Source organism: Barbus barbus (genome assembly GCF_936440315.1).
Source record: "Barbus barbus genome assembly, chromosome: 25".
NCBI classification, from domain to species: domain Eukaryota; kingdom Metazoa; phylum Chordata; class Actinopteri; order Cypriniformes; family Cyprinidae; genus Barbus; species Barbus barbus.
The window spans coordinates 25,369,117-25,387,408 of NC_136753.1; the positions used below are offsets into that span (position 1 = coordinate 25,369,117).

Sequence of the window (18,292 nt, forward strand, 5' to 3'; positions counted from 1 at the left end):
GATAGATAGTTAGATAGATAGATAGATAGATAGATAGATAGATAGATAGATAGATAGATAGATACTTCTTGCCTCCATTTTAGCCTAGTATATCGTTTTATCATTTAAAACCTATCAAACTATCAATGTTTTACTTCAAAATTGTACTTGTGCTGTCTTTAAAATAAATGAAACCTAGTTTGATATTTGTTGTGAACGCAAAACTATTCAGACATTTTTAAAAATGTAACGTAAGTTAGCCTGTCGGAGGTAACGTTAACTTATAAACCACTGAATACCACGGTACAGCACTGTTACCTCATTAAAATAGACATTAAATTATATATATGTTTGATGTTAATCCAAGGTACTATAATAAACATGGTATTACCATCGTGGTAGTGTCCAAAAACGATGGTCTGCTTCTTTGTAATTAGTCAGAGAAACTCATCTAAACAGTGTGTTTAGAACAACAACATCTCGCGCTCCGCTCATTCATCTCCTCGTGCAGATATCAGCCAATGAGCGCGCAGACTCCCCACCAATCAGAGACCTGCCTCTGGATCTGATTCTGCGGGACAGATACTGTACCTCACTCACTGGACTATTAACAACCAGATTCAGATTCGACTCAAAGGAACTCAATTTGGATACGAATGAATGCTCAGTATATGGATGTTTCTGTTTTCATTCTGAGTAATTTGATCGATTATATCGTGGAAAGATACATTATTTGAATTATTAAGTGTAAAATATCTCAAGTGCTGTTATGAACCTCTGATTTTTTTTTGTTTGTTTGTTTTTGGATTTTTTTTATTTATTATTTTTTATTTGGAAGCATTTACAAACTGACTGTAAATCATGCGAGAGTTTGCTGGAGTTCCGAGCGGCTCCGCTCACAGGATTGACCTGCCCTTCATCTTACTGCTGCTCGTGTTCACTCCCACTGTGGACTCGTCTTGGTGGTAGGTGATCCTGGGTTTATTTAAAGTGGCACAAGAGCCACTCATTGGCACATATTCATATTCTTTTGGAAATCTATCGCTGTAAGGTACATACAGACCTAAATAAAACTAACAGAACTGTTTCCAATAACAAGGCTACGCACATTGAATGTATGTTACAATCTGGGACAAATAATAACAATAAATAGCCTAATCTGGAATCAAATAAAAACACACACACAAAAAAAAAAAAAAAAAAAATCCCAGGAATGGTTCCAAATTATGATAGAAATTACAAGATTAGTGCAAGGAAGCAGAACTGAAATGAAAATAAATTGCAATTCAGAGAAATTCTTATATGACTGTAAGAATTTAACTAGAAAAGCAATGTTTATCGGGACGAAACTATTGTAAAAAGAGTGTTTAAATTTGATTAAGTTTATATTTACATCATATTTAATGCATTCACTTTTGTACAAGGTGGGAAATACGTATTTTTCCTTTATGCAGTAACAGGCTGAATTCAGTAAACTAATTTCAACTTCTGTCCATCACTAGATATGACTCAGGTACCCTTAAATTATGTGATTATGATCATCTTTTTTATGATTCACCTGCCAGAAAAAAAATCACACATTTGAGCACCTAATTAGAGTACAAAATAAAAAAAAAAAGCATTTCAGATTACAGTAGAGAAATAATGGATTTAAAGTTTGAAAAAAGCCTATGTCCAAATAATAACATCATAAGTAATTTTGAGCGAATGTAAATATATATTTGAGAGTCTAAATTGACTTTAACATTATGGAAAAACTATATAACACACACACACACATATGCATATATATATATATATATATATATATATAAAACATTTATTTATATTATTATATTAACACTATTATATAAATCAGTCCTCTTTAAATTATTTTTTTTTTTCAGTCTAGACCGATTTGATCCAGAGCATGATAACAAAAGGAAGAGCTAATTTACAGTTAGTGATATATGTATGACACAAATGAAAAGTACTAAATTAGCAAATAAATAGTAATAAATAGCAAAAAGCTAAGTATAATCACACTAACATAAGTGAAAAAATTAGACAATCAGAAAAAAGAAATAGCTCTAGATGGCAGGTGATGGCAGAAATGCATATAGTACTGTGTTTAATCATTTCTCAGGGCAGTTGTTAGTAAAGAAAGAGGAGTCTGATGTCTTAAAGTGACATTGATCAACACATTCCAGACTGTACAATGACAGGTCTTGGCTGGATCAGCAGACCTACTTGTGGCTGAACGCTCCAGATAAACACACTTGCTAGGGTGATAGAGATTTGAAGTGACTTAGTTCTGAAGTTATTGCTTTTCATCTCCATTTCTTCACTGTATAACACCAGACACGATGACACAATGGCAGACTTCACCTTTAAAAACGTCTCTAATTGCAGCATTCATAAGTTCCCCATCATGTCTCAGAGGTAGCAATATCAACATAGTCAGCGCACTGCCTAGTGCCCCACAGCTGAGTAAACAACATAATCTCAGTCCATGCTATTTTTTGATACTTTCAATTAAAATGAATGCTGGGTTTCTCTCACGATAGACAATAATACCGTATTTCATGAATGGGAAAAGAAGGGTTATCGTTTGTATCATCTATGTTGAAATAACTATACGGATGGCCCCTTTTGCCCTCCATAAGGCAGCAGGGATTCGACGGCGTGAGTCCACAAGACAGCCGTGGCAGTGTGCCCAAAACCGTGTGAGCCAGTGGTGATAAATATCTCTCAGTTCCTACGGTAATTTATACAGTTATGGGGATTGTTGTCATCGTTGCAATCAATTCACGCGTAGCGGTTTTCTGGCTCACGTGCAGTGGCCTTTCCCAATCCCAGCCGCATACAGCTGATAAGTGTTCTGGAACAGAGACGGGGAGCGAGATTGTGTTTCTGTGTGTCAAGGATCAACAGGGCAACCGTGCAAAGCCGGCAACAGCAGGCCCTCCCATGGATGCTATAGCGAGAGGAATAAGTCTTTCGCTGGGCTGTATGTTTGCGCTAGTATGTCAGTGTGTGTGTGAGAGAGAGAGAGCAATAGAGACAGCCATAAGAGGAGTGGAAATTGTTCAGTAGGTTTGTACGGAGTGCTGTCGCACAAACCCAGACACGACTGACTGGATAATGAGATCCGGGAAGGAGACAAGGGCTTGTGAGCACAGCGTAAACCTCGCCGAGGGTGTCTGTGTGGTGTGCTTGAACAGACAGGGTCCATCAGGTATTTGTCAGGCTGTTTAACAAGAAACCTGCAACATAATGACAAATATTAATGCAAGATTGTCAATTGTTGCTGCACTCTTGCAGAGATTTGTCAACAGAGAAGCATGGGATATAATTGGGGTGTATCTAAATTATGGAGAAAGAAGTAGCTCTTAAAAGAATAGTTTGTCTCAAAATGAAAATTATGTCATCATTTACTCCCTTTCATAGTGTTCTAAGCCTGTCTGACTTTTTATTCATTTCTGGAACACAAAAACAACATTGGACCCCATTGACTTTCATTGCACGGAGAAAAAAAAAACACTCTTTTGAAAAATAATTTTTTCAAAATATCTTCTTTTGTGTTCTACAGCAGAAAGCAAGTCACACAGGTTTTGAACGGCCTGAGTTTGTGATGACAGAATTTTCCAATGCAATATCATGGAAAGTATTTTATGTTTGATAAATTTGTATAAACTGTTCATTCACATGTTTTTGCTCCACTGACAGTTTAATGAAATGGGGTTGGGGTGGAACTTGGTCTAAAAATCGTACACTTCTGCATGAATCATATCATACAAATTCATATGAAATGGCCATCTTGTAAAATTTTTAAGTTTTCTCATGAGATTGGGTTGGAAGTTTCATTTTTGTGTGAACTATGTATTTAAGACTCTGTGAACAGACAATTTTACGTTTTTGCAGACACAGTAAAGTATGATAGGGGTATCATTATTGCAAAAAATCTTAAATAAAGGGAGATGAAATATTGATTTAAGTTGAAATTATTTTATTATGTGTGAAGAAACAGACTGAAACATGAAAATTGCACAGCTATAGGAAATCAATTGGCTGGGAAAATGGGCAATTATTCAGTTTAGTGGTCATTATGAAAAAAATATTTGACCACAGAATTCCTTAAAACTGTGTATTAAAGTGTGGCTAACATGAACTTTGAAGGTTCAGTCTCTAAAAGAGATGGACCCAGAACAGCAGGCTGACTGAAACAACAATCCCAACTATAAAGCGGGTTTCTCATGTTCAGCGTGATTGATTCAATAATTATTAATTAAATTGATTTATATTGGGCAACTACTGCAATAGTAGCGTATATTTATACATTACATTTATTCATTTAGCAGATGCTAGGTCAACTAATGTGTTTCTTTGTCTCTACAGGTACATTGGTGCGTTAGGTGCACGGGTCATATGTGACAACATTCCAGGGCTGGTGAACAAGCAGAGGCAGCTCTGCCAAAGACACCCAGATCTCATGCAATCCATCGGAGAAGGAGCCAAAGAGTGGATCCGTGAATGCCAGCATCAGTTCCGACACCATCGCTGGAACTGCAGCACGTTGGAGCGAGACCATACTGTTTTCGGCCGGGTCATGTTGCGCAGTCAGTGTTTGTGTTACACTTTATTCCTAACAATGGCTGAGATCAGAGTCATACAGTAATAAGACACGACGTACATAAACCATGCAACCTTGTATCATGTATAAAAGCATCATATTCCATAAAGCATCAAGCTGAGATGCGAGTCTTACCAAACCTAGTATGTCAGAACCACCCCAAAATCAAAAGAAAGACACGAAAAGTATATATTTCACAAGGAAAAAGCCAATTTAAGGACAGCATTGCAACATAATTTTCATTTAAGCACATTTTTCCATTATGTAACTCTGTAATTACAACTATGTAATAATGTAATGCAAAACACTTAATTACCTAATTATACCTATTTTATATATATATATACAGTGGTGTGAAAAAGTGTTGGCCCCCTTCCTGATTTTTTTTTTTTTTGCATGTTTGTCACGCTTTAATGTTTTAGATCATCAAACAAATTTAAATATTAATCAGAGATAACACAAGTAAACACAACATGCAGTTTTTGAAAGAAGTTTTTTATTATGAAGGGAAAACAAAATCCAAACCCACATGGCCCTGTGTGAAAAAGTGCTTGCCCCCTAAACCTAATAACTTGTTGGGCCACCCTTAGCAGCAACAACTGCAATCAAGTGTTTGCGATAACTTGCAATGAGTCTGTTACAGCGCTGTGGAGGAATTTTGGCCCACTCATCTTGGCAGAATTGTTGTAATTCAAGCACATTGGAGGGTTTTCAAGCATGAACCGCCTTTTTAAGGTCATGCCACAGCATCTCAATAGGATTCAGGTCAGGACTTTGACTAGGCCACTCCAAAGTCTTCATTTTGTTTTTCTTCAGCCATTCAGAGGTGGATTTACTGGTGTGTTTTGGATCATTGTCCTGCTGCAGAACCCGAGTTCGCTTCAGTTTGAGGTCACGAACAGATGGCCAGACATTGTCCTTCAGGATTTTTTGGTGGACAGCTGAATTCATGGTTCCATTTATCACAGCAAGTCTTCCAGGTCCTGAAGCAGCAAAACAGCCCCAGACCATCACACTACCACCACCATATTTTACTGCTGGTATGATGTTCTTTTTCTGAAATGGTGTGTTACTTTTACGCCAGAAGTAATGGGACACACACCTTCCAAAAAGTTAAACTTTTGTCTCATCAGTCTCAACGTTTGTCTCGTTGTCTCGTCAAGTCTTGGGGATCGTCAAGATGTTTTCTAGCAAAACTGAGACGAGCCTTTGTTCTTTTTGCTCAGCAGCGGTTTTTGTGAAAACACTTTTTTCACACAGGGCCATGTGGGTTTGGATTTTGTTTTCCCTTCATAAAAAAAACCCTTCATTTAAAAACTGCATGTTGTGTTTACTTGTGTTATCTTTGATTAATATTTAAATTTGTTTGATGATCTGAAACATTAAAGTGTGACAAACATGCAAAAAAAATAAAAAATCAGGAAGGCGGCCAACACTTTTTCACACCACTGTATATATATATATAAACATTTTATAAATAATATAAAATGTTATATCATTAAATTATTGTATACATATATAATATTATACTAAAATTATATGAAATATATTATTTAAATTGTAAAATATTTTTACACTAGTACTGGAATGGTGAATATTGGTTGTTATGCAATGTTTTAAATATAAAAATATTTTATTGAAGTAATTTTTAAATGGGAATCCAAAGTGAACTACAATTGAGAATAATGGAAATTACGAAAAACAAAACAATCAAACAAACAAAATCTTAAAAGTAAAAAATAAATTATCTGAATTTTGACCTAAAATGTCCTAAAATAGCCTTTTTTATTCATGTGTTCACCCATGCATATTTGCCCATAAGCTTATGCTTTAGTCAATCAGCTTGAGGTGTCGGCATATAACTGTACAGTTAATGGAGCAACATTACAGTTTTACTTGCTCCAAGATGAAAATCTGTGTAAAGCATGAAGTCAAGACAACAATCCCATCAATGTGTCTGTTGGATAGATGTCGGGAAATAGGGCTTTAAAATCTCCACTTCCCAAGAATGGGCGAAAGTCTGACAGAGAGTGGATATTCTCCAAATACAAGTGGCTAGTCAGAGGGGGTTCTCTACAAGCTGATGTATAAACAGTAATAGGAGATGTAAATATTTGTGCAGATGACTCTGGCAGACAGACAAAGCTGCTCTTTTTGACATACCCTCTGTTCTGGCTCAGTGCGCGAGCTGGAGGAGGAATATGAGCAAAATAGGGGTCATTTTGCGCTACTTTGGCAAAAAAACACACCTCGAGGCTATGAGTGCAATCGACCAAAGAAACTAAAGGTGAAGGAGTGTCAGCCTGAATCAGTCGAATGTCTGAAAGCTCTAGGGTGGCCTCCCACACTTAGGCCAGCCAAGGGGCTTAAATCTAGGGATGATGTTAGAGAGTTGATATAACAAAAGCACAGTGGATTTAACACCATAGTAAGAGCCTTATGCCTCATCAACTTGCTTGGCTCTATTAAACTACTAAAAAGCGATGTTTTTAAAGTTAAAACACTTTCTGACAACTGTAAGTAAGCCATTCGTTGGCTGACACTAAAGTCAACATAAAATGCTGTGCGTAACCCAGAAATAATACACTAAACATATTCTTTTTGAAGATTACAGTAGAACTGTGCTGTATTTTTAACATGCTATTATGAGAAATCTCTCACTTTTCTTTCATCAGGTAGCCGTGAAGCAGCATTCGTTTATGCGATCTCCTCTGCCGGTGTGGTTTATGCCATCACCAGAGCATGCAGTCAAGGAGAGCTGAAGATCTGTGGCTGCGACACCAACAGGAGAGGCCGGGCGAGCGATGAAGGCGGCGACTTTGACTGGGGTGGCTGTAGCGACAACATCAACTACGGTATCAAGTTTGCCAAAGCTTTTGTGGACGCCAGAGAGAGGATGGTCAAAGATGCCAGAGCACTTATGAATCTGCACAACAACCGCTGTGGGAGAATGGTAAGGGTCAAGATGATCACATTTGATTGATTATCGTTGCAAAAAAAACAATACTTAAGCAGGTTATGATCCTGAAGGGGTTTATATAACATGTCCTAACATTAGAAAAGCTAATATAAAAACTCAAGCTTGTCTTTTAATCTGGGTCATTGAGTTCATAGGTCATGGGTTGAGTTCTGTTTTCTTTAGGCAGTAAAGCGTTTTATGAAGACTGAATGCAAGTGTCATGGAGTCAGTGGGTCATGTGCTCTCAGGACATGTTGGCTGGCTATGTCTGATTTCCGGCGAACGGGGGACTACTTGAGAAAAAAGTACAATACTGCTGTGGAGGTCACAATGAACCAGGATGGTTCAGGCTTCATGGTTGCTGATCGAGATTACAAGAGAACGACCAGAAATGATCTAGTATACATTGAGAACTCTCCAGACTATTGTCTGATGGACCGATCGGCAGGTAAGTAACAAAGAGCACACTAAATGCGTTTATACAGTGCTTCCAAATGATAGTTGGGTTATCAAAAAGTAATTGAGCAAAATTCAGCCATATTTCATATTTCACCCCAAAGTCCCAAGACAGAAATAAGAAATTGTATTTTTCATTTTAAAGAATAGAAAACTTTTTTATTTTTTATGATTTTGCATTGTTGTAGGTCATGAAAATTAAACACATTCCTCAAATAATTTATTACTACAACGCAGTGTAATGCAATGCAAGGCCAAACAATATGCATTCAATTCTAAAGTATTTATACATCATATTATTTGTTGCACTACCATTAATTGATGCCAATTTAGAGAAAAATAATTGCCTTTAAGCATATTTTTTGTAATACAGTAATAATTAAAACTATTACAATTATTATAGTAATGAGAACCACCAAAACCACCAGAATATTGAAATGACTAATAGAAAATTAAATATGAGAGATAAAGCACTTAGACACATTACAGTTATGACAACTACCCAAGAAAAATGTGCTTAATCATCATGAAAAAAACTGTTACAATAGTAAGTAAATATGTTTCATTTTATAAGCTTTTTACACTTTTATGTTTATAAAAAAAAAAAAAAAATTTATTTTATTATAATAAATTTTTTTGGTTTTGAGGTGAAAAACTATATGACCCAAACTGACCCAAAACCCAGTTACCCCATGGAAAAACTATAGTTACCATGTAATATTTTCCGAAAGAAAACAAATCTTGATCTGAATAAGTGAATGGCCTATTGAAAAATTTGAAAAATAATGACCCTCATTTATTCCATTTCTGCATCTATATTTCAGGTTCTCTGGGTACAGCAGGACGGGTGTGTAACAAGTCTTCCAGAGGCATGGACGGCTGCGAGGTCATGTGCTGCGGCCGCGGGTACGACACTATGCGTGTAAATCGTGTGAGCAAATGCGAGTGCAAGTTCAAATGGTGTTGCGCTGTGGAGTGCAGGGACTGTGAGGAAACTGTGGACGTCCACACCTGTAAACCACACAAGAAACCCGACTGGCTCGATTTAACCTGACTGCCATGACCATGACCAATCAGCAGCTACTGGTGCTTTTCTGTTCTCAGGTTTTTGTTTGGGCCACCGCATTGTGGAATGTGTAGTTTCTGACAATAACACTCTGATCTCCACTTGCAGAACCCTGAACTTTACCCTCCTTCAATGATGCAAGCGCAGAGATCACAGGCCAGTCTGGAGCACTGGTAGACGGTTGGTGTCATGGGAAATCATACAATGGGCATTGCCTGGTGTTTAATAGAATGAACTGTGATCAGGACACAATCCTTTCACTATTTTCAAACGGTAAACACCTTTTACTGATAATATCTGTGCCTATATACATCAAATTATGTTTTTGGACAGCTTTGATAAATGCATTGATGGGTTTTAGGGAAAGAACAATATACAGCATCAGTTCAAGATTCCCAAAGAACAAATCGCATTTCACGCTAAGAACAATTACACTTCATGGTCCAAAATAATACTTTGAAGGGTAAAAATGCTGTAAAAATGTTCAACAGTGTTAACTATGCTTCCTTTTATTTACTTCATGGACCATAATTTTGATACACAACTTACACACGGAAGAATTTGATCAATGGTCAATCTATTAGGCGCTTTCGCACCGGAGGAACCTTTTCATAGTTCCTAGAGCTACTGGCGGAAGCTCCTGGTTTTTGGCGTATTCACACCACAGGAACTAGGAACATATTTCGCTCTAGGAACTCTGTTTTTGGAAAACAAATAGCTCCTACTTCAGAGTAAGGACTAAATCTGTTCTATAGGAACTACCAGTGATGTAGTGATGGCCAAACACACAAAACATTTTTAAAAAGCCTTGAAAAATATTTACTACAGCCATAACGGCATTTACCTGTTGTCTGCAGCGTTGTGTTCTTTTCTCAGCCTCAATGATAACACTGCAAGTTGTCAAAAGCGACTTAATCAGATCATCTAACATTTTTAATTACATAAATTGTGCGTTTACATTCCATCCCCATTATCACAAAACCCACAACACAGCTCTGATCACATCGTCCTCCATTGACCGGTCGTCGAATGTCGATGTTTGTAAATTACCACAGATAAAGACGTCACTGTTGGCCGCTTCAGAATTCCTGTTGCCGGTGCGAATGCAACCAGGAAAATGGCCCGAGTGAGGAACAGGTTCTCTGGGAAACACCATGCTGGCTAGTTCCTAGAACTATGCGGCGCGAAAGAGCCTATTGTGACATCCCATTGTCAATGTATATCAGAAAAATATATCTTTCATGTTATCTTTTTAATATCTAAGCACTTAAACATCCCTTTGAATATGAGCACTTTTTTTTTGGTTTGGTAGAGTTTGGTTCCAAAAACTTGTCTACGATCAGTATCTCAATATTTTCCCTGATGGATTTTTCAGTGAAATGTGATGTTTATTGAAATAAAGAGTCCAAACCATCAGATACCATGACCACAGACTATTTGCACACAATTAGATGCATTTCGCACACAACATACAGAATCGCACACTAAAATCTGATAGATTCTGTGCAGTTTATGAGAATAAAACTTTGCTACAACAAGCTTGTTGAATTAACCCGTTTTCAATGTTTGTTGCATCAAACCTATAAACCAGGTATCCTCAAGATGCATTCAAAGAAATAACCTAACAGCTACTCAAAAAACAACAACATCAACTCTGAAGATAAATGGCCTCTCTGAATGTTTTACTGCTTGCTTCATATATATGTCCCCATGTAAAACCCACACTAAATGTCAAATCATTGCTAAAATAAGACAGCAGCTTACTGAGATTGAGCAGCAAAAATAGTCAGGTAAGCATGACTGGCATTCTTCGCTATTCATTTTGCTGCACTGAATGAATCACCTTGGTTTGACAACATGGATGTTTCTAAATTTGCTGTTAAGATGGATGAGTGAACGAAGCGCTTGGGTTGTCACGATGGTCAGTAATGCATGTCCAAAATGGTGGAACCATTAATCAAAAGCAACCTGAAACTTTGTCAGGTAAAGACTGTGGAAGTTAATTTTGTCATTGTACAAGTTGCCATTGACGAAAGAGGCCCAAACGGAAAGCTGTTGCTATACAAACAATATATATATATATATATATATATATATATATATATGAACTTCCAAAGAATTTTCAAAATCATAAGTTTGAACTGTATATTATTGATTGAAACTGAAGAAAAAAAATCACCCATAATCAAAATTCAGATGATCATTCTCACTATTAGATTTTAGCCATGTATTACGTTGCAGTTCCTAAAAAAATCCTAACTTGTTTAGATTTATTAATTCGCCAAAGCCAATGTTTACTCGTTTTTTTGCACTCGGCGAGTGTTAATTTTGGCCCCTGCACACAAGCGATTCTGATTTCGAGCCATTCTAATTTGTGTCTCGTCGTAAGACAGAGCTGCTTGTAGCTGTTTGACTGGATTCGATTTCGCCTCTGTAATTCTTATATCAAGACTGAAGTCTCAAAGGGCGCCAATAGCCCTCTATTGTTGCTTCATTTTCAGCAACTCATCCAAAGATACATTTTTCCAATTGTGGAATGTCAGAAATTTCCCACAGCTAGTCTGATTATGTTTTCCGTTGTTCAACAGCTCCACCTCACACCTCGTCTTTGCCAGAAAAACTTCTGTGTTGAGAAAGACTTGTGGAAAACATGTCAGAGTATGTTTACTTTTGAACATTGTAAAATTACCCCCTTGGCAGCGCGTAACCACTATGTGGTTAGTGTTGAAATTTATGTGTTCCTAAACAGAATCGGCTAATATTTTAATTAGCGCACTAATCCGTATAAGGATGTATTGATAGAGTCAAGGCGCTGAAAGCTAAAATAGCATTCAAAACTTTTGTTCTTTGGCGAAGACTTTGTGTATATTCGTTGAGTCACGTGATCATGTCCTCAGAGCCCAATATGTGTGTGGTCTTTACAACTGCATTCATTTTCAGTCAAGATACAGATCTTGTTATGCTGAAAACAAAACTAGCTGTTTCAAAGACAGAAAAATTTAAAAACGTGAACAACTAGATTTTAAAACGTTAATATTGAGGTTAAAAAGTCACTTAAAAATTCAATGAAGCAATATAGGCAAAGATTAGGGTAGCATAGAGTTTTTCAAACCCCATGTTACACTTTAGCGCATAACTGTTTGTGCTGCGGACCTGAATATCCCCAGTCACCGTAGCCACCCGATCCGGTCCATATCCAGCCCAGATGGTCACTGCAGTCACCAGATCTAGTCCGTATCCAGATCAGATGGTGGATCAGCACCCAGAGATGACCTCTACAGCCCTGAACGTCAGCGGAGACCAGGACGCCGAGATGACCGCCAGAGACAGATCCCCAGTGAGGACCACGCCACTTAGACAGCCATCGGGAAAGACCACTGGAACCAGTTGAGCCCTTACAATCTGACTTTGCTGCAGTAGGAACAAACTGCTGGTTTGTTTGGCCAGAGGAGAACTGGCCCCCCGACTGAGCCTGGTTTCTCCCAGGTTTTGTTTCTCCATTCTGTCACTGATGGAGTTTTGGTTCCTTGCTGCTGTCGCTTCTGGCTTGCTTAGTTGGGGACACTTCATTTCCAGCGATATCGTCGACCTGATTCCACAGACACTATTTAAACTGAACTGAGCTGGATGATGACATCACTGAATTCAATAATGAAATGCCTTTAACTGAAAATTGAGTGTTTAATCTTGTCATTTCACATTATTGACACACTATTTTCCTATTTTGATATTGTGCAGTTGCTTTGACACAATTTACTTTGTTAAAAGCGCTATATAAATAAAGGTGACTTGACTTGAATATTATGTTAAGGGACACCCCAGCTGAATAGGGTAAAATTAATTAACCAATAGATATCACCATATTCTCCAGTTGAGTGATTACATTAAGAATTGCAAACTTTTTTTTTTGCATTACATGTTTTCTGAAATGCTGTGTTTAAATATGCAAATTAGGTGTTATCTAATTAAATATGCTATCATCTGCATACATTTTTAGAACAAATGCCCCTGTAAGAACCTTAATAATATAGACAGGAATAAAACCGTAAAGTCTGGTGTATGTAAGTGCTGCTGAAGTGGAGATTTTTGGCTCAGTGCAGGAGAAAAATAACATTTTGAGAAAACAGACTGTAAAGATATGGATTTAGGGGTGGGTGATATACCAATAGACATGATTAACTGTTACTATTATTATTATTATTAACCGTCTTTATGGCGGTTACACGCTCACGTGATGTTGCTGTGCTACGTGGTCATGAAAAGTTTTCGTTTGCATGTGTTTTTATGTATTGTGTTTGTATTGTGTAAAACAAGTGATTTTAAGCCATGGAAATGAAATCAGCAGCAAAAGAGAACTTATTTTTCGCCATATGCGCACACAGAGGGACTGTTTCTGAGCGCTATCAGAGAGGTGTGCGCACGTGAAGATGGTGCTCAAAGTGCATATTGAACAGAGTTATTTTTGCTGCTTTATAGGCCTTGAACGGTTAAATACATACACTTGTATGTGTCAAAATGCTCATCTTTGCAAGTACCCTCATAAACAGCGATTTAGGCCCTAAGTGAAAACCAAACAACTGAGACAGAAAACACGTGTAACAGCATTGGATCCGTGACAGCTAAATCACTTTTGTAACTTTAATAAGAAGAATTTATATATAATTTATATGAGTGAAGTGACATACTGCCAAGTATGGTGACCCATACTCGGAATTCGTGCTCTACATTTAACCCATCCAACGTGCACACACACAGCAGTGAACACACACACACCGTGAACACACACCCGGAGCAGTTGGGGGTTCGGTGCCTTGCTCAAGGGCACCTCAGTCGTGGTATTGAGGGTGGAGAGAGCGCTGGACATTCACTCCCCCCACCTACAATCCCTGCCGGCCCGAGACTCGAACCCGCAACCTTTGGATTACGAGTCCGACTCTCTAACCATTAGGCCACGACTTCCCGTATTTGTATATAATATAAAATATAAAAACATGCAGTATTGTTATGCATTTGATTACTTTATATAATGTGTGTAGCATTTCTTATATATTTGTTCTCATTTTTTGACATTTTGCATGTAATTACTTTCTTATTTTTATTTAATTGCTGACTGTTTACTTGTCTGTTTTCTTTTTTTACATTTTGGCTGGAATTATTACTATTATTATTTTTTGTGGTATTGACACTGGTGTCAATAATTATGAAATCTATTTCAAAAATTCTATCAAGATATCATAAATACCTTATTTAAAGCAAAACAACTATATTGTGATTTATGTCATTACAGTGAAATAAAATTACTCATATCGTGATATAAGATTTTGGACTGTAACTGAAATCTACAGATGCAAATAGATAAAGTGCTATAAAAGAAACACTTAAAAGTGTGTTTTGGATTGTTTCTTTCCACAAGTCTGAAAAAATACTTCATGAAAATTCAGAAAGACTAATCTCAAAATTGGCAGATGCGTGAAAAAAAACCGGATGACTTGCCTTAAATCATGAATGTATTCTAGCGAGGCGTGCTATGACTTTTCTAAGCAATTTTAATTACGATTTTTGCATGGCAAATGATACCGAACGTGACATTCACTGGATTTTGCATAAGCAAATATTATTTTAGTCTCTTATCCTCATAATTCTCTAAACCAAGTACTGGTTACTACTACACCACTTGAAAATACTTTTGCATCCTTACGAATACTCTTGCTCCTACAGGAAAGCCACATTAGGAACGGTGTACTTCCCACTGCAGGCTTTAGCCCAAAGATCCACAGCAAGTGTTTGGTCTTGAGGGCAGATTTATAGGGTAGATAAGCGTTATATATACACGTGACCTTTGGGGACGAGTGTAGCTTGGCTCGCAGAAGCAGGCGGGTGCAAGCGTTAGCACGCTTGCTGTCAGACGGAGCTTACAGGCCGGCGGCGTTGGATTAACACATAAAAACTCTTATCTTGTGAGTCAGCTGGCAAGAATGTAGTAAACAGAGTCACAGCAGCACTACAGGGAGTAGAAACAGAGCTCTTTATTTTTTGTTAAAGACGTTTTGAGATGGAGATATGTGAAGACATATGAGAAACACCTTAGCAACTGCAAATACTCCAGTACTCTAGCAACCAGGCAGTGGTACGTTTCCCAAAAGGAACTATGGTCGCAAGTTCTGTCGTTATCAATAGAGTTCAATAGAACTAACGACCATAGTTAGCTAAATATGCTTTTGGAAAACGCACTCCAGAATAGCATGCGACAATAGCAACATTTTAGCAACTACCCAGACCTAGATACTAGGGTGTTGTGGGTGGTTGTCAGGGTGTTGCTATGCAGTTGCTAGATGACAAGCCCATCCATAGTGTCTACAATATTCTAGTCCCTAGATTTGAGAAAACATAACTACATAACTTTACACTTCAGCGAATTTGAATTTGTACAAAAATGCATGATATTTAGAAAAAAACAAAACAAAGATGCGACCCTAACCTCATTCCAAAACCTAACAGTCAATGGGGCTTAAGCAGATCATGTGAAAACATACAGTTGAGAACGTACTTGCCAACAATTTGATAAAACATAAAATAGTTTGGATTTGCCATGCAACTGCGCTTAAGAATCTTTTTGGTAACTTTGTAGTTTTACTGAGAATTAAAAATATTAGCAACTTTTACTCACTACTTTACTTCATTTGTTAATAAATATATGCACTCTTTACTCCAATACACTTGTGATGAGTAACATTTTACATGATGCCTAACTATTTCTGCAACAGTGTATTTCTGCTACAAAATAAGTGATATCGCCATCTATGGAGCATTGAAGGCATGACATCTTGTGTTTTGCCTTTGCTCACCCAAACTTGTCAACAAGGCTACTTTATGTGAATGCAAGTGCATTAGCAGGTAGTTGCTGAATCACATGTATTTTATACAGTATATGAGATGAGGACATGGCTGAGAGCTTTTTGAAGGATACTGATTTACTTACGCCCTTTTTAAAGGGGTCATCGGATGCCCATTTTACACAAGTTGATATGATACTTTAGGGTCTTAATGAAAAGTCCATAGCATACTTTGGTTAAAATTTCTCACTGGTAGCGTAAACCAACACCCTTTTTACCCTGTCAAAAACAGCTCTGTTCACAGCGAGCCATTTTGGTGCATGTGCCTTTAAATGCTAATGAATTCTGCTGACCCTGCCCTTTTCTTCCTTGGGGTGATGAGCCATTCTCATGAGACGGTAAACTTTAACCGCATTTGTCATGGAACTTGCTAACTAGCACTTTATTAGCAATGGTGATTTGCAAAGATTCATTCAAATGAACCTTATACTCACTGCTTTTGTAGGTGAAGCTGGATCACGAATGATTCGCATGAACATTTAGGTAGAACGGGGGGCGCTTCCCCCTCAAAAACAAAAGAAATCCACTGTGTCTTCAGTGGCTCAGATGTCGAGAGTAAATGACGACTGCTATGTTCATTATTACATCCAACAACAAAACACCTCAATCGCTTAGGAGACATTCTTGTCTACACCTGCTCCAGCGTCAAAACAATGGCAGACTGTTGACAGCTCACTCAGGGTGGGTCTATGTTTAAACGCCAGTGTCAGTCAACAATCGTGGGAGTGGCCTGGGTCTGTGTGATGTCACTCTGAATCTGTGAATAGCTTGATCTGAGACAGTGCTTATGATTTATTGGGATTTTTATAATTATATGGTGGTTGTGTACACACACAGCCAAAACACATTTCAGTTCAAACAACATATAAAAGTGATTTTTGCATCCGATGACTCCTTTAAGTACTTTCGCTTAACCGAGACTTCAGAGTTTAAGAAGCTGTTGTGTCGACCTTAATTTATTGCTTATTGATTTATTTTGAGGCGTTTGTGGACTACTGCATCGTTGAGCCTACATTTAGTACGAGTAAAATACTTAAGTACTGTTAAAATCAGATACCCTAAGGATTTTACTGGGAAAAAAACCTGTGGAAGTTTTTCCTTTGCGCTTTTGAAGATTTTCACATACAGATGGCAACACTGTCAAAACGATCCCCACAAAAACATCAAAAAATTCTGAAATTGGCAATGTCACTTTTTAAAGGAACATTTAATGCACATATGCATTCTTCAACTACTTGCACATACCTATAGACTGAACCGAACACACAATACACACATGCATGATGACACAGTTTTCACAAATTTGCTGATAATGGTATCATTTTCAAAAAGTTGCACTTTCAAACCAGTTTTCAGAAGTTTGCGCTTTCAGGCCTCCAAAATGCAGTTGTCATGTAAATGAATGGCTAAAACACAAGTTTTTCATTTTTAGTTGAAAACAGTGTCGTGCAAACACCCCTTTAGTAAGCACTAAGGCAATATAAGAGAGGCATGATGTGCTGTAATACAGACACAGCTTTAATTTAACACAGCAAAGACTTGCATAGGATCTCATGCGACAGTATCTGCTGCAAACACTATTTGCTTGGCTGTCACTAGCTTTTGTTACACTCGGAGGCCAAAGCCTGCAGTAAACTGCAAACCTGAACAAATCCAGACCCCTGGAGAGCGCCAGTTAAGACACCCCCAAATGTACTTCATCCAGCTGTAGGCCACCAGCTCTGTCAAGGCCTGCGATATCATCATGCCCTCATCCTTCACAAGCATTCGTCGGGTTGTTTTTCTGGGGCATTTACCTCTTTAAGCAGTGTTTGTTTGTAAATATATCACTGAACAAACATTATAAACACTGGATAATCATCACCAGTCTTTTGGCTCTTTTCTACTCTACATGCAGTACTTTATGGAGCTTTATACAGACCCTGCATAAACCCGTCTGACCGTTACATGGACGACTGCCAAAGAAAGCAGGTGGTAGCGGGACCTTTGATGATCAGACACTATGCACTCGTCTCATATGTAGCTGTGAACATCCACGTCCATGCCAAATATGTTGAGAGGAATAGCTGTGCTTTAAAGACACTGGAGTAAAACCTGGGAAAGAATTTTGAACAACACCGTGTAACTTCAAAAAAAAAAAAAAAAATGTAATAATATTAAAAATATGTTAAAACATTTAATAATATTAAACAATATTACAGTTTTACTCATTTTTTTTTTTATCAAATGAACCCTGCCTTGATGAACATGAGAGACTTCTTTTAAAGACATAAAAAAAATCTTACAGAACCCCAATTTTTGAACCCCAAAATGCCCACATCCGCCAT

General features: G+C 37.6%; 1 protein-coding gene across 1 annotated transcript; it reads left to right on the forward strand.

The window, feature by feature from the left end:
* The first annotated feature begins 573 nt into the window (after nt 1–573).
* Nucleotides 574–10,622, forward strand: LOC306844473 (protein Wnt-2b-like). Its single transcript, XM_079376630.1, has 5 exons — nt 574–944; nt 4,357–4,577; nt 7,267–7,544; nt 7,734–7,998; nt 8,831–10,622. Exons 1-5 carry the CDS (start codon nt 841–843, stop codon nt 9,058–9,060), a joined length of 1,098 nt encoding a protein of 365 aa, XP_079232756.1. The 5' UTR covers nt 574–840; the 3' UTR covers nt 9,061–10,622.
* The last annotated feature ends 7,670 nt before the right edge of the window (nt 10,623–18,292 follow it).